At 37.1% G+C, this 23,880-nt stretch overlaps 3 protein-coding genes across 3 annotated transcripts; 1 reads left to right on the forward strand and 2 right to left on the reverse strand.

Moving 5' to 3' along the window:
• Window positions 1-3,527: 3,527 nt before the first annotated feature.
• Window positions 3,528-4,004, reverse strand: LOC143600385 (uncharacterized). The gene has a single exon (XM_077078091.1). The coding sequence runs from the start codon at window positions 4,002-4,004 to the stop codon at window positions 3,528-3,530; it is 477 nt and encodes a 158-aa protein (XP_076934206.1).
• Window positions 4,005-4,068: 64 nt separating this feature from the next.
• LOC143600386 (uncharacterized) lies at window positions 4,069-4,551 on the reverse strand. The gene has a single exon (XM_077078092.1). It carries the CDS (start codon window positions 4,549-4,551, stop codon window positions 4,069-4,071), a length of 483 nt encoding a protein of 160 aa, XP_076934207.1.
• Window positions 4,552-11,863: 7,312 nt separating this feature from the next.
• Window positions 11,864-12,346, forward strand: LOC143600387 (uncharacterized). The gene has a single exon (XM_077078093.1). The coding sequence runs from the start codon at window positions 11,864-11,866 to the stop codon at window positions 12,344-12,346; it is 483 nt and encodes a 160-aa protein (XP_076934208.1).
• The last annotated feature ends 11,534 nt before the right edge of the window (window positions 12,347-23,880 follow it).

Below are 23,880 nucleotides of genomic sequence, written 5' to 3' on the forward strand. Positions count from 1 at the left end.
ATTGTTGCTAGATTGGACATATCTTATTTCAACTTGTTTATCTTTGATAAGGTCTTGAGTATATGAGAAGAATCTTGGAGGTATATGTTTTGTTCTGTCAGTTTTGATATACCTTTCTTTCATTTGTGTGACACAGCCTAAATTGTCTTCGTAGATTGGTGTTGGATTTGCATCTTTCTCTAATCCACAAGAGGTTACTATAAGTTGTGTCACATATCTTAACCAAACACACTCTCTAGAAGCTTCATGTATCTGAGGACGTTGCAACAAGTGTTTGTTTCTGAGAGCGCCATGAAATTGCGGTTCCTCCATTCTTAAACACGTATCCAGTTTGAGATTTTGCCTTATGGGGATCTGATAAATAACCTGCATCTGCATAACCAACTAACCCTTCTTTTGAGTCATTAGAATAAAATAAACCTAAATCGACAATTCCTTTTAGATACCGGAAAATATGTTTAATGCCATTCCAATGTCTTTTAGTAGGGGATGAACTGAATCTCACCAACAAATTAACTAAAAAAGAAATGTTAGGTCTCGTACAGTTAGTAAGATACATAAGCGCTCCAATTGCACTAAGGTATGGTACTTCTGGACCAAGAACCTCTTCATTTTCTTCACAAGGACGGAATGGATCATTGTTGACATTGAGTGATCTAACAACCATTGGGGTACTTAAAGGATTTGCCTTATCCATATTGAAAAGTTTTAAGAGCTTTTCAGTATAATTCGACTGGTGGACAAGTATTCCATTATTCATATGCTCAATCTGCAAACCAAGGCAATATTTGGTTTTTCCAAGGTTTTTCATTTCAAATTCTTTCTTTAAATGAATGATCGTTTCATGGATTTCGTTATGCGTCCCAATTATATTTAGATCATCAACATATACGACTACGATCACAAATCCTGATGTTGTCTTCTTAAGAAAAACACATGGACAAATAAGATTATATGTATAGCCTTTGCTTATCAGATAATCACTCAGACGATTGTACCACATCCTTTCAGATTGTTTCAACCCATATAAAGATCTTTGTAACTTGATTGAACACATTTCTTTGGGCTTTGAGTTTAATGCTCTAGATGTCACTATCAAGAGATCCATATAAGTAAGCTGTAACAACATCCATAAAACGCATTTCTAAATTTTTAGAAACTGCCAAGTTGATTAAATATCTAAACGTAATAGCATCCATAACAGGAGAATACGTTTCTTCATAGTCAATTCCTGGCCTTTAAGAAAAACCTTGAGCTACAAGTCTAACTTTATATCTTGTAATTTCATTTTTCTCATTATGTTTTCTCAGAAAAACCCATTTATATCCTATAGGCTTTATTGTATTTGGTGTCATGACAATAGGTCCAAAAACTTTTTGATTGTTTAGTGAATTTAATTCAGCTTGCATGACATCTTTCCATTTGTTTCAATCTTGTCGACTTTGACAATCATCTACAAATTTTGGTCCAGGATCATCATTTTCTTCCATGATATCACTTGCCACGGAATAAGAAAATATATCATCAATATTTTCCATTTCATCTCGATCCCACATTACATGTGTTTGACCATAGTTGATTGACAACTCTTTATTGGAATCATTTATTTCTTCCTGAGGGAAGGTTATATCATTTACCTCTTACTGAGGGAAGGTTTTGTCATTTTCTCTTTCTTTATGGTCAGTATCCTTATATTTTCCAGAATCTTTTCTTTTTTGAGGATTTTTATCCTTTGAACTGATTGGCCTCCCACGTTTTAAGCGTTTTTGGGATTCATGAGGTGCATTATCATGGTTTTGCTTACTTGGAATCTCAACTCGAGCTAGAGCATTAGCAGCCGTTATATGAGATTTAGTGACCCTGTTTGTATCAGTAAATGCATCAGGTAACTGATTTGCAATTTGTTGTAGATGTATTATATTTTGAACCTCCGTCTCACTTTGTTTTGACCTTGGGTCTAGGTGTAACAATGATGTCACACACCATGATATATCACTTTCTTGCCTTTTCATTTCTCCCCTAATCCCGGGAATATTGCCTCGTTAAAATGGCAATCAGCAAAACCTGCTGTAATACATCGCCTGTTAAAGGTTCAAGATATCTTATGATGGAAGATGTTTCATATCCAACATATATTCCCAACCTTCTTTGAGGACCCATTTTTGTGCGTTGTGGTGGTGCAATAGGAACATATACAGCACACCTAAAAATTCTAATGTGGGAAATGCTTGGCTCATTGCCGGAAACAAGTTGTATGGGAGAGTATTTATTATTTGCACTTGGTCTCACACGAATTAATGATCCAGCATGCAGAATTGCGTGACCCCAAATAGAAACAAGGAGTTTTGTCCTCATTATTAATGGTATAGCTATCAGTTGTAAGAGTTTGATCAACGACTCAGCTAAACCATTTTGCGTGTGTACGTGAGCAACAGGGTGTTCAACAACAATCCCCACAGACATGCAATAATCATCGAAGGCATGCGATGTAAATTCTCCCGCATTATCGAGCTTTACTCTTTTAATGGTATAATCGGGAAAATGTGCACGTAATTTGATAATTTGAGCAAGAAATTTTGCAAAAGCGACATTACGAGTCGATAATAAAGAGACATAAGACCATCTGCTGGATGCGTTTATTAAGACCATGAAGTATCTGAATGGTCCACATGGTGGATGAATTGGTCCACATATGTCACCTTTAATTCTTTCAAGAAACATCGGTGACTCTTTATCAACTTTTAATGGCGAAGGCCTTGTAATTAATTTCCCAAGAGAACAAGATGTGCATTGAGGCATTTTATCTATTTTGTGGAACTTTTGATCTTTCAATGGATGCCCATGTGTATTTTCAATGATCCTTTTCATCATTGTGGATCCTGGATGGCCTAATCTGTCATGCCATAAGTTTACAATACCATAATCACAACAGTTTTCTTTGACTGCCATATGTGCTTGAGGTACATTTATATATGTATAATGCAAACCAGAATGAAGCATTGGTAGCCTTTCCAATATATGACTTCTCTTTACAATATGTAAATATTTTTCATTAACAGTCATCGACTGGGTATCATATCCATTATGATATATATTCTTGAAACTCAACAAATTTCTGGTTGATTTTGGAGAAAATAGAGCATTTCTACTAAAAGCTTTGTACCATTCGGTAATTCTAAATTAGCTTTTCCCACTCCTTCTATTATGTCAGAAGGACCTGATATTGTGTTAATATTTCCATTTGTTGGTTTTAATTCATGAAAATATTTTTGAGATTTTAAGATAGTATGTGTAGCACCACTATCCGCTATGCATAAATCAGCATCATTTGATTGATCTTTTGCTCCAATGAAATTCATTTTAATCTTCAAATATAAAGAAAAAACAATAAGTGCATATAGTATACATTCCTAAATTTATTACAAAAGACTTTTATTTTTGCATGAAAGGAAAAGTAATTAAACATAATTAAGACATAAACATGAAAGGAAATAGATAATTATCATTGTGATTTTACAATATCACTTTTAGGGTTCGAATTCATTGATAAAATCTGAGATATTCAATTCAATATCGGCATCATCAATTTTGTCGATATGATTCACTTCCTTTTCCTTTCCTCTCAGAGATGTTTGATATAATTCACATAGATGTGAAGGTGTTTGACAAGTCTTTGCCCAATGATTAGTACTTCCACATCTGAAACATGAGCCTCCATCATTCTGGGATGTACCAGCATCATTTTTGAACTTGTTTTGCTGGTTAGCGTGGTAATTATTAGCTTTTTGGCTACGACCACGACCGCGACCGTGTCCACGTCCACGATTATTATTCCATTTAAATGAGTGGTTCCGACCACTAAAATGGGTTTTACTGAAATAGTTTCGGCCACGCCCACGGCCTTGTTCCCATTTACGTCCAGACTTCTTATGATCATTATTATAAGCAATATTTTCTTCTGGTATGGGTAATGATCCGGTGGGACGAGCTTGATGGTTTTTCATTAATAGCTCTTTATTTTGCTCTGCTATGATGAGGTTTGTATTCAGATCAGAGTATGTTTAAAAATTATGCAACCGTAATTGTTGTTGCAAAATTATGTTTGATGCATGAAAAGTAGAGTAAGTTTTTTTCTAACTTATCTGCCTCGGACATAATTTGTCCACAATATTCAAGCCTTGAACATATATTTAATATAGTAGATGTGTAATCATTCACCTTTTTAAAATCTTGGAACCTTAGACTGTTCCATTCAGCTTTAGCAGCAGGGAGTAATGAATCCCTTTGATGATCAAATCTGCTTTTTAATTCTTTCCATAAAACACTTGGATTATCATGATTAAAATACTCCAACTGAAGTATTTCATCAATGTGTTTATGAATAAAGACATCGGCTTTTGTTCTATTATGGTCATCCAATGTGTTGTTTTCATTAATTGCTTCTATCACACCCATTGATTTGAGGTGTCTTTTGATATTTGCTGTCCATGGCATATAATTATCTCCAGAACTTTTGAGAGCCAAAAATTCAAGCTTTACAATATTCGTCATTTTATTACTAAACACAAATTAGATAAATATTAGGATTACATACTTATTAAAATTGAAAGAAGATACAAAGGTAGCGCAATAAGTAGATAAAGGAAAAAGAAAAAAAATCAAACTCCTTAGGTGGGAGATTACAAATTAAGAACAATAAGATTATCATCATTATGGTGGCTAACATCAATATTAGGTGAAACATCATTCAAAAATATTATCTTGGGTATTCCTGAGAAGAATAGTTTTGTATTTGTGAAAAAATTGAGATTGATAATTGGTTATTTGTGGTGAAAAAATTTATAACCGTTTTATAATGGCTATATGACCGTTTCATCAACGGTTATACACATACATACATATATATACATATATTATTTTGTAAGTAATAGAATAAATGAGATATAACTAATAATCTATTAAATAAGATGTAAAATTAGTATGCAGGATAATGAATTTGTTTAAGGTACATAAAGAATCATTAGTACATGAATAAAATTTAGTGTGCATGATATAACGTTTATTATACTTAATCCCGTGTATATTTTATTAGTTTTGGTCGGTTTCTTGTAATATTTGTATACTACTAACTTAGTTTTTAAGTTTTAAGTTTTTGGGTTTTAATTCCGGTGAAAAGAGGGCGAAAAACAAGCAAAAACAAGCCGAACCGGAGAACCGACGCATCAGGAAACGAACCGGACCGAACCAGGAAGTGAACCGGACCAGAAAAAAGGACCAGACCCCCCCCCTTGGGCTGGTGCGCCACGCGACGGGGGAGGGGAAGCCCGCCGCGCAGCGCGGCGTGGTGGCGATGTGACCCAAATTCGAGAATCTTTCGTTTTAAGCCGACTTAACCTATTTTTGGACCCCTGCTGTCTATATAAAGACCCCTAAACTCAACATTAATCATACCTTAACCCCACATCCGAATTTGGTTAGTTCCGAGGCGCCTAAGACTAGTTTCCCGCAGCTTTGGATTCGAGGAATCAGCTGGTGTTGCGCATATTGGTTGAAGGCGAAGAACACGGGTTCTATCTGTTATTTCTTTCGTTTTCATTATTTTATCACCATGAATTCTTACTTGTTTGTTTCGTTTAATTTTAAGATGCTAGGCTAAACGTTATAGACTGCCTAGGCTTTTGATGAACTTATCTTGATGTTTTGATTTGATTTGGGATTATTTACGTTATGGTTTTTATGATTTAGTAAAAGATTTGCTTATAATTAATTGATGCGTATAGATGCTTAGGATTGTTTGATGAGTTTTGTTCCATAGTTTTCCTTGATTATTGTTTGTCATGTGATAGGATTGCTATTAGGTCAATTACTTTGTGTTCTTGATTATTTTATGATTTGATTTCACGATAAGATTATAGGAATAATATTATTAAATAAACCTAAGTGTGCTGCTAATCTAAAATCTGTAAAGTGCTAGATTATTGATAAGTCTTTACTATTTAATCTTGCTAGATTTAGTTCTTCGTAAGGAGTCCGTCTAGGGTTGATTATTTATTATTGTTTATTAAATCAATTAAGTATAGTAAATTGCCTTTGATTTCCGCGCTGTAAGGTAGGATTTCGTATAAAGGAACTAAATTATAAAAATTGGGTGACCGTAAGCGAACTTGATTTTTAATACTGGTGTGCGTTAAAACTTGTTAGAAATCCATAGGTTTTCTCTTGAAAAGGGTCAGGGGTACTTTTCGGGTTTTCTTTTAAGTGTCTATTTTACGATCCCAGTCCATAATTAAATATTTTCCCGAGTCAAGTCATTACTGAAATTTGAGGAATTCTAGCCTAGGTAGTTTTCTCATCATCATCGTACTTTAATAACAAACTTTGCTTTCGTTAAAATTACTTGTTTTCTTAATTAGTTTTTAATTATAGCATTAAATTAGTATTTTAAATAAAAATCCCCCAAACAAATATAAATAATAAGTCGTGTCTTGTAGTCGAGTCTAATTAGCTAATATACGTAATTTAAAGAGTCTCATGGGTTCGATATCCGGACTTACTTAGCTTTACTAGAGTCGATCGGTTCACTTGCCGGTTAGTAGTTTAGTCGAGTTTTAGAGAGTCTAGAGTATTACTTAGTGTTTATTTTTAGTTAATTTAGTTAATAAATATTAAACTACTTCAAGCGCATCAAGTTTTTGGCGCCGTTGCCGGGCACTCTTGGCAGTTGCGTTATTATCTTTGATTGGACCTACTTGCTACATACGTGCTACTTGTTTACGTTTTGTTTGAGTCGTAGGAGTCTAATTAAGTCTAGTTTGTTTTTTATTATTAGTCTGTTTTTATTATTTTCGTTTTATTAGAAACTACTTACTCGGTCTTGTGTGTTTTGTAGGTATATGCCACATCTTCGTTCGCAAGGACTGCCGTTGAATTGTTTTGGACCTACTCCGCTGAAGTCCGAGGCAAGTTCAAGTTCGTTAGAAAAGCAACCGATCACCATAGAGACTTCACCGAAATCGTCACCCGGAAGTTCACCCGCAAATTCACCACCACCAAGACCTAGACCTGTTCCAATGGCCGAGAATAACCGCACCGTGTACCAGCAAGCTTTTGAAGGGTTCCATGGAGATCACTCACCCACTGTCGCTCTCGACATTAATAACCCTAACTCGTGGCAGATCCCATTCTATGTCATGAACAACATCACCAATCACCACCAGTTCCATGGCCGTGAAGATGAAGATGCACCGGCACACATCAACCGTCTGACCCGTGTGTTCAAAACGTTCAACTTGCAAGGTGCTTACTGGGATGCGATCTTCCTTCAGTTGTTCCCGTTTACACTTTCAGATCGTGCCGCCACTTGGCTTGATTCACAACGTGCTGGAACATTCACCACATGGGAGGCGCTTCGCAATGAATTCCTCAAGAAGTACTTCCCACCTGCTAAGGCCTCTCGCCTCCGTGATCAGATCCACTCCTTCCACATGGAGCCGGATGAACCATACTACCAAGCTTGGGAGCATTTTCAGAATCTGCTGTCCCGTTGTTCGCAACATGGTCTCACACCTTGGGCCCTTGTTGAGAAGTTTTACAATGGGATTACTTATGAGGCTCAGGCGAGGTTTGACACAGCTGCTAGGGGTAATCTGATCGACAGAAAGAATGTGACCAAGTGTAACGAGATGTTTGAAAGTTTCGCGTAATCTGAGTACGTGAAGAAGCCACGAGGCGGGAATTCCAATTCCGTCACCAGTACACCCTCATTTGCTCGAGGTGTGCACCAGGTTAATCTGGATACTGGTATGGCTGCTGCTTTGGAGAATCTCACCCGAGAGATAAGAGAGTTAAAGACTAAGGTGGATAAGTGTGAGATGTGTAGAGGTGGTCATGGTACGCTGGATTATCCGTTGATGAATAATCAAGATGTTGATTTTGTGGCTGGTCAGAACAGGTTCACTAATGCTTACAACAACAACAATCAGAACTGGAACAGCTACAAGAATCAGAATCAGAATCAAGGGCAAGGCAACTCAAATTGGCGTTCGGCTGGTGGGCCACCAGGTTTCCAAGCTCCCTATAACCGAAATCAAGGTCAGTATAACAGTGGAAGTTCTAATGAGCAAGGTTCGGGGAATGGGAAAGATTCAGGTGGTGGTATGGGAAGATTGGAAGAAATGATGTAGCAAATCCTTAATAGAGATCAAGTCACTTAAAAGACCCTCGCCGATCATGATCTGCTTTTGAAAAATCAACAATCAGCTATGCTCGACATGCAGTGAAGCATTGGTGATATTGCTCGACAGTTAAATGAAAGACCCCTAGGACAGTTTTCAGGTTCTACTCAACAGAATCCGGCCGCTAAAATAAAGGCGATTACTACTCGTAGTAGAAGGATTTTGGTTCCCAGGTGCAAAGAAATGAGGTTGAAGTGGAAGAAGAGGAGGTGATGGATGAAGAGATCGAGATGGAAGTACCGGGTAAAATACAGAACACCACACCAGTTGCACCGCCAGTAGAGAAGAAGCCGGTTGAAGTCCGACCATCACCTTTGATTGATCACTCTCGTATCCCGTATCCCGCTCGCGCGAAAGACGAGAAATACATGCGGGAGTATGGGCACTTTCTTGATATGTTCCGACAGTTGAAGATTAACCTCCCGTTCATTGAAGCCCTTCAACACATGCCGAAGTATGAAAAGTTTCTGAAAGAACTGTTGAAGAGGAAAGATAGGTTGGGGAAGGTGTCATCGATTCCCCTTATGGGAGATTGTTTGGCGGTAGTGTTGAACCGCGTGCCCGAGAAATTGTCAGATTCGGGTGTGTTTACGATTCCAGTGTTGTTTGGTAGTGATGCAATGAGCCATGCATTGGCGGCTTTAGGCGCGAGTATTAATTTGATGCCGTATTCCCCATACGAGAAGTTGGAGTTAGGCGAGCTTACGCCGACTCGCATGTCTTTACATTAGCCGATCGTTCGGTTAAGTATCCGCGAGGTATTATTGAGAACTTGCTAGTGAAGGTGGATAAGTTCGTATTCCCAGTTGATTTTGTGGTGCTCGATATGGAAGCTGACGAGAAGGTTCCCATCATTCTTGGTCGTCCGTTCTTATGAACCGCAAAGGCGCTTATCGATGTGTATGATGGGAAGATCACGCTTCGGGTTGGTGATGAGAATGTTACTTATGATGTCGTGAGGTCGATGAAGCACCCGAGTGATCAAGATGATTTCAGTGGTCCATGCCATTCGGTTTATTTTATTAACTCTTTTATTGCACGTGTGGATTGGTGTTTCGATTACATTTGTGGTATGGATCTCGTGGGAACTAATGGTCTAGTAGATTGTGATGATTTGGGTGAGGATGAGTTGTGTGAGAACGATTCGGTTTGTGATGAGTTGGCCGAGATTTCGGGTTTGCCCGAGATGATAGAGGTGAATGAGATTAGTTGTGGGAATGAAGCGGGCTCTGAGGAGAGACCCGCTCCGTTGGAATTGAAAGTACTCCCATCACTTTTGGAGTGTGCGTATCTTGACGAGGGCTCGAACTTGCCTGTCATTGTGTCGTCCAAGTTAACAGAAGAACAAAAGACGAAGTTGATAGACGTGTTGAAGCTACATAAGGGGGCGATTGCATGGAGACTATCTGATATTCAAGGTATTAGTCCCGCTTATTACACACATCAGATTCTAATGGAAGATGAGTACAAGCTGGTGGTACAACCGCAAAGACATCTCAATCAAAATATGCAAGAGGTGGTAAAGAAGGAGGTGTTGAAGTTGATGGATGCCGGGATGATTTACCCGATTTCCGACTCTCCATGGGTGAGCCCGACTCAAGTTGTTCAGAAGAAAGGAGGTATGACCGTGGTGATGAATGAGAAGAATGAGTTAATCCCTTCGTGTACGGTCACCGGATGGCGTGTGTGTACTGATTATCGGCGTTTGAATGATGCCACCTGGAAGGACCATTTTCCGTTGCCGTTTATTGATCAGATGTTGGAGCGTTTGGCAGGTCAGCAGTTTTATTGTTTTTTTTTACGGTTTTTCGGGTTATTCTCAAATCCCCATTGCACCGGAAGACCAAGAGAAAACGACTTTTACATGTCCCTATGGCACTTTTGCGTACCGTCGCATGCCATTTGGACTATGTAACGCTTCGGCTACCTTTCAGAGTTGTATGGTGGCCATCTTTTAGGATATGATTGAGACGTCCATGGAGGTGTTTATGGACGATTTTTCGGTTTACGGTAATTCTTTCGATCAATGTTTGGCTAATCTTGAGAAGATGTTGAAGAGGTGTATCGAAACGAAGTTGATGCTAAATTAGGAAAAATGCCATTTTGTGGTGGCGGAAGGGATCGTGTTGGGTCATAAGATCTCGAGATATGGTATTGAGGTGGATCGGGCAAAGATTGACACTATAAGTAGACTTCCTCCACCAATGAATGTGAAGGCGATCAGGAGTTTCTTAGGCCATGCGGGGTTTTACCTTTGATTTATCAAAGATTTCTCTAAAATTACTCGCCCGATGACCCGACTCCTTGAAAAATATGTGTCGTTTGTGTTTGATGATGAGTGCGTTCACGTATTTGAAAGAAAAGCTCGTAAGTTCTCCCATTCTTTGTTCTCTCGATTGGAGTTTGCCATTCGAGCTCATGTGCGATGCTAGTGACTACGCGGTTGGAGCGGTTTTAGGGCAAAGGAGAGATAAACATTTCACCCCATCTATTATGCTAGCAAGACGTTGAATGATGCCCAAGAAAACTACACCACCACCGAGAAGGAGCTTTTAGCCGTTGTGTTCGCATTAGACAAGTTCCGCTCCTATCTCGTGCTTTCGAAGACCACCGTTTTTACCGATCATGCAACCTTGCGTTTTCTCTTCAGAAGAAAGACGCGAAGCCTCGTCTTATACGGTGGATTCTTTTACCTTCCGAGTTTAACATCGAGATCAAAGATAAGAAGGGTGCGGAAAACGTAGCGGCCGATCATCTTTCCCGTCTAGAGGACCCAAGGAGAGAAGAGTTGCGTGAGGAGGAGATTAGTGATACATTCCCTCACGAGTTGATCGATTTTGTTGCCGCCGAGAAACAAGGTATGCCATGGTTCTCTGATTTTGCTAATTATTTGGCTAATGGTTTTATTTTGGAGGGTATAACTACGCAACAAAAGAATAAGTTCTTCCTGGATGTGAATCGGTATGTGTGGGATGACCCGTTCTTGTTTAAGATTGGTGGTGATCGGATTATGAGGAGGTGTGTGACGAAAGAGGAAGGTTGGGATATTCTCAAGCATGTTCACAAGGGGTTGACTAGAGGTCATCATGGTGCGCATGCTACCGCACATAAGGTGCTTGATAGTGGGTTCTATTGGCCGACAATTGTTAAAAATGATGAAGAGTTTGTGAAGCTTTGTGATGCATGCCAAAGAACAGGTAATATTTCATCCAAGAATGAGATGCCTCAAAACCCTATACAAATTCTTGAAATCTTTGATGTTTGGGGGCATCAACTTCATGGGGCCGTTTCCCACGTCGAATGGTCATAAGTATATTTTAATGGCGATTGATTATGTGTCGAAGTGGGTGGAAGCCCAAGCGTTGTCCACAAATGATGCACGAGGGGTTGTGCGGTTTCTTAAGAAGTTGTTTACTCGTTTCGGTATTCTGAGAGCTATTATTAGTGATTGGGGAACTCATTTTGGCAATACCGTCATGGAGAAGGCGTTGGCTCGTTATGGGGTTGTCGAGAATGCTAATCGAGGGTTGAAGAGGATTTTGGAGAAGACGGTTGGGGCAAGTCGGAAGGATTGGTCGGAGAAGTTAGATGATGCATTGTGGGCATTCTGAACCGCATACAAGACTCCGATGGGTACTACACCGTTTATGCTTGTTTATGGTAAGTCTTGTCATCTTCTGGTGGAGTTGGAGCATCTTGCTTATTGGGCATTGAAGACGGTGAATGTTGATCTTAGCGAAGCTGCGAGGAAAAGGTATTTTCAGATTCATGAGTTGGAAGAACTTCGGGACGCAGCATATTCTCGATCGTTGAACATCAAAGAAAAGACGAAAGCGTTACACGATCGACGTTTAAAAGGCGGAAAGAAGTTCAAGAAAGGCGATAAGGTACTGTTATTTAATTCTTGTTTGGAGTTGTTTGCAGGAAAGTTGAAATCGAAGTGGTCAGGACCGTATTTGGTGAAAGAAGTTTTCCCGTATGGAGTGGTGGAGTTTGAAAATCCAGATAATGGAACGTCTTGTAAGGTGAACGGTCATCGCTTAAAGCACTATCTTGAAGGACTGGAGGAATCAATCGAGAGGGAGGACACTCCCCTCGATCCGTCGCACTGATTTGTCACACGTGGTTCTTGAGTGAAAACTTAAGTGTAGAGTTTGTATATTCTTTCCTATTTTTATTTCTATTTTGATTTTTTCCTTGAGTCACTAACGTAGTTTTTTTTGTAGTTTTTCTTTATTTTTAAGTTTTGGTAAGTTGTGAAGGAAGATAGAGAGAAGGTCCCCTTGAAGTATAATGCAACATTCAAGTGTGGGGATGGAGCAGCTGGAGCAGTATACTTTTCTGATTATTTATTTGCTGCTTTTATTCATGCTTTTATATTTGATTGGTTGGTCCGGTTCTATACTTTGAATGATTATATCTATCGAGGTTGATAAGATGAATTTTTAGATATTGTTTGTATTGTTGCTGATTCCGTTCGTGTACGAGAGAAAGGAGATACTGGTTGTGGAGGACGTTCGGAGATGGAGGGCATTTATGGAAGACTTTAGCATCATACTTCACTCACATATTACCAGCTAAGTCTTTTCCTTTTTACTTTGTTTGTATATTTTTTTTAGTTTTTAATATTTAGCTTTGTTTTTTTTTCTTATTTATTTTTGCATTTTTAGGTTTTATTTTTAAATTTTTTGAGTCGTGTTTCCGTTCCTGCATTGAGGACAATGAATTTTAAGTGTGGGGATAGGAACACATGTTTTTAACTTATCTATAATTAAAAAAAAGTTTTGAAAAATGTCCCTTGAATGTGTTTCTTTCTGCGTATAAATGGGAGATGAGGATACCTATCGGGAATCGGTTTTTCAAACTACTAATAATAAGATATAATTAAAGAACACGCACTTAACTTGGGATGTGTCGGTAGGCTCAGCCTTGAGAATGAAAGGGCAGTTTGATAGTTGGTTTTTATCGAAATAATATGATTTTTAGTTGGAAACATGTTAAGTCTGTATAAAATACGGGATGAAAAATCTGCCATACTCAAGCCTCATTTTTAGTTTAATAGTAGAAAATTATGAATTTTATAGAAAATATGAATACGCTATTATACGATGCTTTGGTAGCTTTAAACGTTAAAGTACACCGTGTAGCCGGTGACATAAACTTAAAGACTTGCACTTCTAGTTTCAGTGTTTAACACTTCATAGGCGTATGGTTTTATAGCCTTAAATCCTGTATTGATGGGTTGCCTCGGGTTCGAAAACCACGGATCTTTTTACAGTTGTTCATCTGGGTATCTTCAGATATTTAATCATAAATAAAAGCTTTTAAGCATAAACCCGCAGTTTACTGCAATCATTGCACTCACTTACATCAATTACAGTGAAGTAAAATCTTGATGATCCAGTGATCATCCCGCTGTTAGTCATACGTGGTCCTCTTACTTGCGTCCCATACCATTAAGAACAGGATCAACTAGAGACACGACGTATGTAAACCGACAGATGGAAACTTGTAAAATCACGTGTGGTAATGGGTCCGGGTTTTGCTTGATAACGGGGGTATGACATGTAGTGGGGAACACTTGCTAGTCAATTGAATAACTGAACCTTAATCGTATCTAATGGCTGCTTGGTATACTCTGATGTTTAAATTTAGGTGGATAAACAATGTCCTTGATCGTCTTAGCTATTTATGAAAAATGTGCAACAATGTTTTAATCTGCTATTATGAGGTTTAAGTCAAGTTGGGGTGGTTTGATTCGGTAAAATCTAAAATAAAACGGGTCTTGACTGTGGGTTCCACTAGATTGTATACAAATAATAATAATAATAGTTGGATCTTACTTGTCCCGGTAAAGACAAAGGCATGGGTTTAAGTGGACAACAATATCGGTGATCGTAGTTTTTGCGTGGTTCTAAAATTATTTTTAAGATAATCTATATGTTTGTTAGACTGTACTTCTCCGATTCTGATCCCGTTGCAATAAGACTTTTTCAGGGACGAAAAAAGGTTATGTGTGGGGATATTTGATAACGTTTATTATACTTAATCCAGTGTATATTTTATTTAATATATTATTAGTTTTGGTCGGTTTCTTGTAAGATTTGTATACTACTATCTTAGTTTTATGTTTTAGGTTTTTGGGTGTTAATTCCGGTGAAAAGATGGCGAAAAACAAGCAAAAACAAGCCGAACCGGAGAACCGACGCATCAGGAAACGAACCGGACCAAACCAGGAAGTGAACCGGACCTGCAAAAAGGACCAGCCCCCCCCCCCCCCTTGGGCCAGTGCGCCACGCGAAGGGGGAGGGGAAGCCGCCGCGCAGTTGTTCGGTCTGGTGGCGCATTGGCCCGAATTCCAGAATATACCGTTTTAAGCCGACTTAACCTATTTTTGGACCCCTGTTGCCTATATAAAGACCCCAAAACTCACCATTAATCATACCATAACCCCACATCCGAATTTGGTGAGTTCCGAGGCGGCCGAGACGAGTTTCCAGCAGCTTTGGAGTCAAGGAATCAGCTGGTGTTGCGCATATTCGTTGAAGGCGAAGAACACCGGTTCTCTTTGTTATTTCTTTCGTTTTCTTTATTTTATCACCATGAATTCTTACTTGTTTGTTTCGTTTAATTTTAAGATGCTAGGCTAAACGTTATAGGCTGCCTAGGCTTTTGATGAACTTATCTTGATGTTTTGATTTGATTTGGGATTATTTACGTTATGGTTTTTATGATTTAGTAAAAGATTTGCTTATAATTAATTGATGCGTATGGATGCTTAGGATTGTTTGATGAGTTTTGTCCATAGTTTTCCTTGATTATTGTTTGTCATATGATATGATTGCTATTAGGTCAATTACTTTGTGTTCTTGATTATTTTATGATTTGATTTCGCGATAAGATCATAGGAATAATATTGTTAAATAAACCTAAGTGTGCTGCTAATCTAAAATCTGTAAAGTGCTAGATTATTGATAAGTCTTTACTATTTAATCTTGCTAGATTTAGTTCTTCGTAAGGAGTCAATCTAGGGTTGATTATTTATTATTGTTTATCAAATCAATTAAGTATAGTAAATTGCCTTTGATTTCCGCGCTATAAGGTAGGATTTCGTATAAAGGAACTAAATTATAAACAACTGGGTGACCGTAAGCAAACTTGATTTTTAATACTGGTATGCGTTAAAACTTGTTAGAAATCAATAGGTTTTCTCTTGAGAAGGGTCAGGGGTACTATTCGGGTTTTCTTTTAAGTGTTTATTTTACGATCCCAGTCCATAACTAAATATATTCCCGAGTCAAGTCATTACTGAAATTTGAGGAAGTCTAGCCTAGGTAGTTTTCTCATCATTATCGTACTTTAATAACAAACTTTGCTTTCGTTTAAATTACTTGTTTTCTTAATTAGTTTTTAATTATAGTATTAAATTAGTATTTTAAATAAAAATCCCCCAAAAAAATATAAATAATAAGTCGTGTCTTGTAGTTGAGTCTAATTAGCTAATAAACGTAATTTAAAGAGTCTCGTGGGTTCGATATCCGGACTTACTTAGCTTTACTAGAGTCGATCGGTTCACTTGTCGGTTAGTAGTTTAGTCGAGTTTTAGAGAATCTAGAGTATTACTTAGTGTTTATTTTTAGTTAATTTAGTTAATAAATATTAAACTACTTCAAGCACATCAGTGCATAATAAAAGTTATAAAGATAGTAAGTAAAGGTTAGAGAGTTATTAGTACATGAATAAGATGTCTTTTATATTTGTTTTGTTTTATCATTGTAGTTATCTTTTTTAATCATTATTAATGATATGCGTACTTTGTTTATGGTTGACGTCTTCTTACTTGGTTGATCTTCTTGATTAAGCCACAAGCGATTCGTGCTGATAACGTGTTATAATATTACTACTAAATTATAACAAGATTAGCAATTATTTCTTTAACTTGAAGAGTTGAAGATGACAAAAAACAAGAACATAAGAGATGTACATATATATTCAGTAACTCTTTTTTTGATTGTGTGTGTATCTTATTGTTACAAATACAAGATATATACACACACTTTACATTCATTATTTGGGGGACATAAGCTAATAATTTGGTTGAAGACTTTCACCATCCACATGCAAATGTTTCCATCCATTCACATGGATGTTTTACCCACACGTTATAACATCTACATTTTAGTCTGCCACCTTTCTATTGTACAACTAGAAAGGGTGGTTAAGAATAGTTGCGTGTGACAATTTAGTTTTACTTTTTTGTACAGCCTATTTAGTTTTAGGGGTTCTTTGGCAATTGCTGAATCATTAAATGTTGAACCATAAAGATGTTTGAATGATTAAGAGAGTCTGATCCAGTAAGATCTGAACAAGTTTAAGTCTGTTTGGTTGGACATCTGAATAACTGTACAAAATGACTATCTTACCCTCTGAACTATTTTATGCTGAATGAAATGTATCTGTTTGTTTATAACTCTAAAAAGATAGTGAATGAACCGGCCATCACTATGTCTCTTTTCAAATGCCTATTGAAGTTCATGTGCAATGTGTTGTGCTGTTCCCACTGCATGCTTTCAAATCTAAAATTTAATTGCTACACACGTAAAGAATAAAATACAACTCAAAGGAACTAATAGCTACATAGTATCTGAATTAGTTTATAATACATGTATACAACTTTTCATATTCCTTCTTTCTCTCTCTATAAGACGCCATAATATTTATTATTCATCACCGGCCAGCGCCCTTAATCGTTAAATCCTTCGATTCTCCGGCGACTGTTCCCTTCAATCCTTAAATTCAATTTCACACCTTTTTAAGCTTCGGGTACTCCTTCAGTTTGGTTGTATTATATAATTACCTATTCAATTCGTTTGTATATCAACCGCGATATGTCCCTGGCCATCCCTTCCTTGAACACGCTTCTATTTCAGCACTCAGAATTCAGTGGCCATCAATGCACATGTAAGTTTTACTCCATTCAATTCGGTGTCCTTTATCCATTTTTGACCCTAATTGCTATCAATTTGTGTATGAACGAATGAATTATGCTTTAATTTTGCTTCAATTTGATAATAATTATGAATGATTTGTTTGAATCCGTATATTGTTCATCTATGTCACTATCTGATAACATGATATGTGCATATCATGTATGCTTAACTTTTTTTATTCTACACTGAAAGTTTAATTTCCAACCTGGAATTATGAAAGCATATGGAATGGGTGATGAGTGGCTAATATCATAAGTGGATACATATAATGTGAGCTCCTCTTTCTCCATATTTTCTTTTTTATTTATTTTCATTCATTTAATTTTCCTTTTGTAAATATAATTATTTTGCACCATGAACAAAGAGGAGTAAGGATGCTCTAATACATTTGTGATAAAAAAAACACGATTTTTTGATAACCAAATGAGATGTTATGAACCTTGAACCAGACCCAATCGAGGTACGGGAATGTTGTTTGATACACGGTTGGTTCGGTTTCTACAGGGAACCTGTTGATTCTGACAAGCCGTTAACTGAGGAAGAGCCAAAGGATGAAAAAAAAAAGTAGAATGTTGAAAATGAATTTGAGAAGACATATCGTGATGGTAAGGTATTAGTTTTGATTACCAATAATTACTATTGTTATTGCTAATATGGTCGCAATCTTCGACAGTCAAGATGTTGTAATGATTATGTTCTCACATTGGATTATGATTCACTTAAATAGGTTACGGGTGGATCCTTTGTTTGAATCTGTGAAAGATTAACATTGACACAAGAACTATTATCGATTGATTGGTATAAAGACCACATCATAAAGAATCACATGGGCACCACCACGTATATTATTACTCATTTGAAAGCAAGGTAAACTAAGTGAATAACTAAACTGCTAATGACTAATGTATGCAACTAATGGCTGGATTGGCTACCCTGACTCAGGTAAATATGCAGAGCACTTTACTAATGGATGGGAACTTTACATGGTTGGATACTCTGACTCTAATAGACTTTGATTTGGTTGAATTACATGTTTTGAAAATACATTTGGGTCAAAAGTTTATTTTTATATTGGTTATCCACGAGACCAAATGGGTAATATAAATGTGGTTACAGTTCTATTCTCGTTCATTCTAACCATATTCATAGGACAACCAATAGCTAATTGGGTCATATAATAACCAATTCGGTACGCGATCATCGTTTGAATATATTCAGCCAAAATCCCTTCCTAAACACATCGAGTTCTTAATAAATTAATTGTAATATATTACCATCAGAATTTTTAATCAATATATTCTGAATTGATATAATATATAACACATCGAATTCTTAATAAATTAACGTTAATAAGTAGAGGAATTGCAACCATACTTATTATAAGATAGTGTTTATTTTATTCAAATTGATATTTGATGAACACATCAGTAGGAATTGATTTTTGTTATATGATTGTTATTTATTTTAGATTCATTTTTTTTAACTTGAACCTTTTATACTTTCATAAAAGATACAATGGACCCATCTTTCATTTAGGTGTCACTTAAAAAGATATTCATATCAAAGCCACATCTTATATTTCTTGATATGGGGATGACAGTCGAACTTTCAAATAGTGATACAATTAATTTATTGGAGTTTTTACAAGTGGTTTCTCGTAGAGACGATGCCACTGCATCAAAATTAAGATTGTCAAAGAAACAAGATTTGCCCAAATCCTCGAACATCTGTTAAGGTATTGTGATTGAAGTAAGCAAGACAACATCGGGTCATTGTGGATGGAAATGTATCCACTGTCATGGTCACCACTATAATTCTCAAGGTATTTTATTACCCCCCTCCCCATTTTTATGGACTTTTTTAATGACAAAGTTGTGAAAATGGTTAATCGTTTTTAGTGGTGCAGGGTTGGTAGAGGAAGCTGGACCCATATTATGATATTACGCAATTTTTTTGTTACATTAACGGGTAAAAAGAAGGTTTTTGTAGTCTGGTCAAATTTAACCCATTAACGGTTCAACCTTTTGTTTTATTAACGGGTCAAAAAAAAGGTTTTTGTAGTCTGGTCAAATTTAACTTGTTAACAGGTCAATTTTGTTTACTTAACTGCTCAAGAAAAAGTTTTTACTAACGGTGTAAATTTTACCCATTAACAAGTCAATTTTTGCATCTTTAACATGTAAAAAATTTAACGTTTTTAAATATATAAAATGTATTATTGTAGCACAATAGGTAACAGGCTGGGCTTAAGCCTTTACGGCTAGATCCTTAATTTAACTTTGGCCGGGTTTGGCTCTTGTAGGGATGTTATGATAACCGACTTCGAGACCCTTTTTTTCATAGCAGGTACCTCCGTGTTTAATTTCTATATGTTTTCTATCGGTTTTTTAAGGCATGGCTACCTTATGCTCATCCCTCATGTATAATGGATGACATACAAACTGTGGTATGGCAAATGGTGTTTGGTTCTTAATCGGATTGACAATTTGTTTTTTTAATAGAGTATAGTGGATATTGCAAATCAAAAAAGCCCATGTTACATCGATTATTTATTGAGTTTATGATCAAACAGTCGATTTGTCAACGCCTGACCAGGAAAAGTCAATCGGAATTGTGACAGATTTGGTTTTGTTATTTGAATTTTGAAAAATGTATAGTGGGGCTAATAAGAATTTGTTAAAAGACTTTTTTTGTCTGGACGTATTATACGAGTTGGACATTTTTTTGGGACATATTATACGAGTTGGATCTGGTTGTCAAAGCACATTTTCTTCTTTCTATATATGTGTTCTATAAATAAGTAGTGTGTTAAATTTGATTGTTACCCTATAGTAACAATAATAGAAACTTGTATCTTGTAGGATGATTATGGTGTGGCAAGTGACAATAGCGTTGCATACCTACGGTTCATGGCTCTAACAATACGCGTGTCGTGTCACAAATGTTATGAAATATCATATAAAGTTATAAACTTGCTATATATATATATATATTTGCTTAAATGTGTAGCTGATGATAATATTGTTGATTCATCAAGCTTTGTTGGTCACGAGATGCCTCGGGATGCTGCAGAATCATCAAAGTTTTTTAATGTGTAAGGCCCCATACCCCGGGTAACCCCACAGTTGGTAATCATTCAAAACACTTGTAAAAATAATTAAACTTAAAAACAATTCACTTCATTAAATTAACCATTTCAGAGTATAATCCAGTGGAAAACATAAATAATAAAATAAGTTCCCAAAACCCGGGAATTTTGCCCAAAATCAACATAGTTATCTTTAAATAAAAACTTTTAAAAACAAATGTTTAATAGTGAAACTTCAATTCCCGTATGCCCTTCACCGTCCAAGTAGCTTCGTGCACGTCCAAGCGATAAGGCATCCTCTTCTTAACCTGAAACTCACACTAACATGCACACAAAGTCAGCTTGAGCTGAGTGAGTTCAAGTTTTAAGTAAATAACATCATTAAATAATAGTTATGATAGTCATACCAAAAGTTTTTAAAAGTAAAATGGTGCATCCATCAAATCATCATTACCGAACTTAAACATCCTTACACATACATATACAAAATGTATATGTAAACATCCTTTCAATAACATCCCTATATACATAACAGTATATATATATATAACATCCACGTATAACATCAGGGTCGAGCAAACGTACAACCCAAACACGTAACATCAGTGCATGCAAACACGAAGTAGGCATACACAACATCAGTAGTTGAAACGACTACAACATCGCCAAATAGAGGCCAAGAAATAATGTGTGTATATATATATATATTTAACATCCCAAGGCTTACCATATACTAGTAAGCCTATATAAAATCGTTTAAAAAAAACATTTCATCAAGTAAGGAAACATTTAGGTGCGCATGCTAGCCCAAAAGTAAAAAGAGTAAAAAGGGCATCATGAACTCACATGAAATCAATCGAACACCTGCAACGAGCTAGGAGAATCCTAAGTGCACGATCACAAGCAAGGGCCTGTAAATTATACACAACACATTACTAGACTAGACCGTAAGAACACTCTTGCCTAATGAGCCGTTCAAGCCTAACACTCTGGCCTAAGGCCCAACACTTGCCCCAAGGCCCAATACTTGGCCCGAGGCCCAACCCTTGGCCCGAGGCCCAACCCTTGGCCCGAGGCCCAACAACTTGGCCCGAGGCCCAACATTTGGCCCAAGGCCCAACCTCTTGGCCCAAGGCCCAAGGACAATCAAATCGGATCGAATGCGCGTGTAATAAACCTTAAAACCATTTATTAACGAATCATCCCCGAATGGACCAAATTCCATTTTAAATCTTTTCATTCATCAAGATTGTGGCACCCGAGTTGATAGGGTTGACGGTTCCTTTTGACAACTCTTACTTTAACGTTTAAACGAAAATTCGCGTACCGCCGACTCGATTGACGAAGCACTAACCACAACAGCCCCGAGCATTAAAAAAATAATTTTTCCACAGCCCTTAAACCCCCCTAGGGCTGTACAACCGATTCGGTTGGTCATCCAACCGATTTACGCACCAAACTCAACAATTCTAGACAACCGAACATAACAATCAAACTACAACTAGTTGATCAACTTAACGAACACCTAAGAACATGATCTTTAAGTATGATATACGGGACATACCTAGGAAGATTGTGGTGCAAAAACTCACTTCAAACAGCCCCGACAAGAACACAATTGAACATCCACCGGTTAAGCCTAAAACGAATTTATCGATCAATAACGAGTAAAACATGTAGATTTTAGCATGCGAAGATGCATTTAATTACATAGGATAACCTTTGAAATAAATTATTAAATTTTTACCAGACTTTAATAAATATCTTAGGTTTATAAAAATATTTTTATTATATTTTTCTATTAGACACAAAAATTATAAAAATTCCTCCAACACAGCAAGGTACGTGCAGCTATTTCAGTGCGTAACAAAATGGTTTTATTTTTATAAAATTCATTACCGAACCAAATTAAACGATTCCAATTAGGTTTGATTCCTAACTCAAAATACTAACTTCCAGAAGTGGAACCAACTAATTTGGACCTGTCGAAAAAAGGATATGACGTCGGGAAGACAGACCAGAATCCGTCATCCTGCATCAGCTTTGACACTCGATTTTATAAATTCATAAAAACCAATCAAATCTCGTCCAAAAATTACGTATTATACCTTTCTGGAAACTAGACTCAAAGTAGAACATCATGGAATTTCCAACGGCAAGATGCTCTCATTTACACTCAGGTATTTCCAACGGCTGAAGTTCCCCAAACAGTTTCTGATGCTCGGCCTTTACTTGTAGACAAGTCAAACATTTACTCACATACTGAGCCACCTCAAGCTTCATCGCAGGCCACCAATAATTCTTTTTCAGGTCTTAGTACATCTTGGTCGCGCCCCGGATGAATGGAATAGCGCGACTTGTGCGCTTCATCTAAAATTTTATCCCTGAATCCCCCATACTTCGGTACCCATAAACGACCATCCTTATAATTCACCCCATCACCAACATCTTCCAACAATTTCTCCTGACCCCAAACACGTTCTGACATAATCCATTCCACCTGCAACGCTTCATTCTGGACGTTGACTATTTGTTTCAAAATGTCGGGTTTGAGAATAAGCTGGTAGGATTTCACCCGAATCGGCTTCGGTCTCTCCTTCCGGCTCAACGCGTCGGCCACCACGTTAGCCTTACCGGGGTGGTACATAAACGTATACGAATCTGTCAGCAAACTGATATCATCAAAACTCAACCTTAACGACCAATAAGCGCGTTAATATGATCAGTTAAGGTGTAAAAGACATGGGGAATCATAAAACCGACCTTGAACTGAAGTTTTCACGGCTGAAACATGGCGGGGCAGAAGAAAAACGAGCAGGGGGGGGGGGGCGGCAGGTCCGATCGGCACTAATGTGGATTAGGGTTAGGTTATTTTTGTTTTATGATGTAATACAAATGTTACACATTAGCCCTCAAGGTTTAAGGGATATGGTAACTTGGAAGGAAATGTTAGGTAATTTAACGTACCGGGAAGATGGTCGGGTCAACGAAAGATGCCGGACAACTCCCAAGAAAACATACATACTCTACACGCAGGAAATCTTTAAACCATAAATTAGCGAGTGTTACGTAATGTATGCTAATGTTTTTGGTTGACTTATTGACTTCTTTTGGTTGACTTAATGTAATTCATGCTGCACATAAACTGTAGTTTCAGGAATCTGCTTTTTGACCCGCCATGTTACGCGGTGGGTCGTTCATGGATAACGATATTATGGCAAAGAATAAGTCAGGTTAGTGACCCACTTCAATTCTTAGTTTCATATACCTTTCTTTTTTCATTTAACAAACACACGAACATGAACATCAAGTTTTTGTTCTTTTAATTAGACGAACGAACATTTATGTTCAACTATATTTTTGTTCGTTTATATCCATTCATTTATGTTCGTTTGCTTAAATATTAGTTCAAGTATATTTATTGGTAATATTAATGTAAAGTTAATTTGATATTCATTTGAAAAACCTTTATTTGGGTGTGTTTGTTTACTCTTGAACTATTGGATGTAATGATCATGGTATTTATAGACTTTAACATAGGAATACGCTTAATTTTGGTAGGTGTTCG

The sequence above is a fragment of the Bidens hawaiensis genome, unplaced genomic scaffold, assembly GCF_021521415.1.
Source record: "Bidens hawaiensis isolate Kalapana, Puna unplaced genomic scaffold, B.hawaiensis_p1.1 tig00054006_1, whole genome shotgun sequence".
NCBI classification, from domain to species: Eukaryota; Viridiplantae; Streptophyta; class Magnoliopsida; order Asterales; family Asteraceae; genus Bidens; species Bidens hawaiensis.

Coding starts and splice junctions, on each gene's coding strand:
- LOC143600387 (XM_077078093.1), top strand. CDS start 11,864: ATGGGTACTACACCGTTTATGCTTGTTTATGGTAAGTCTTGTCATCTT.
- LOC143600385 (XM_077078091.1), bottom strand. CDS start 4,004: ATGAAAAACCATCAAGCTCGTCCCACCGGATCATTACCCATACCAGAA.
- LOC143600386 (XM_077078092.1), bottom strand. CDS start 4,551: ATGACGAATATTGTAAAGCTTGAATTTTTGGCTCTCAAAAGTTCTGGA.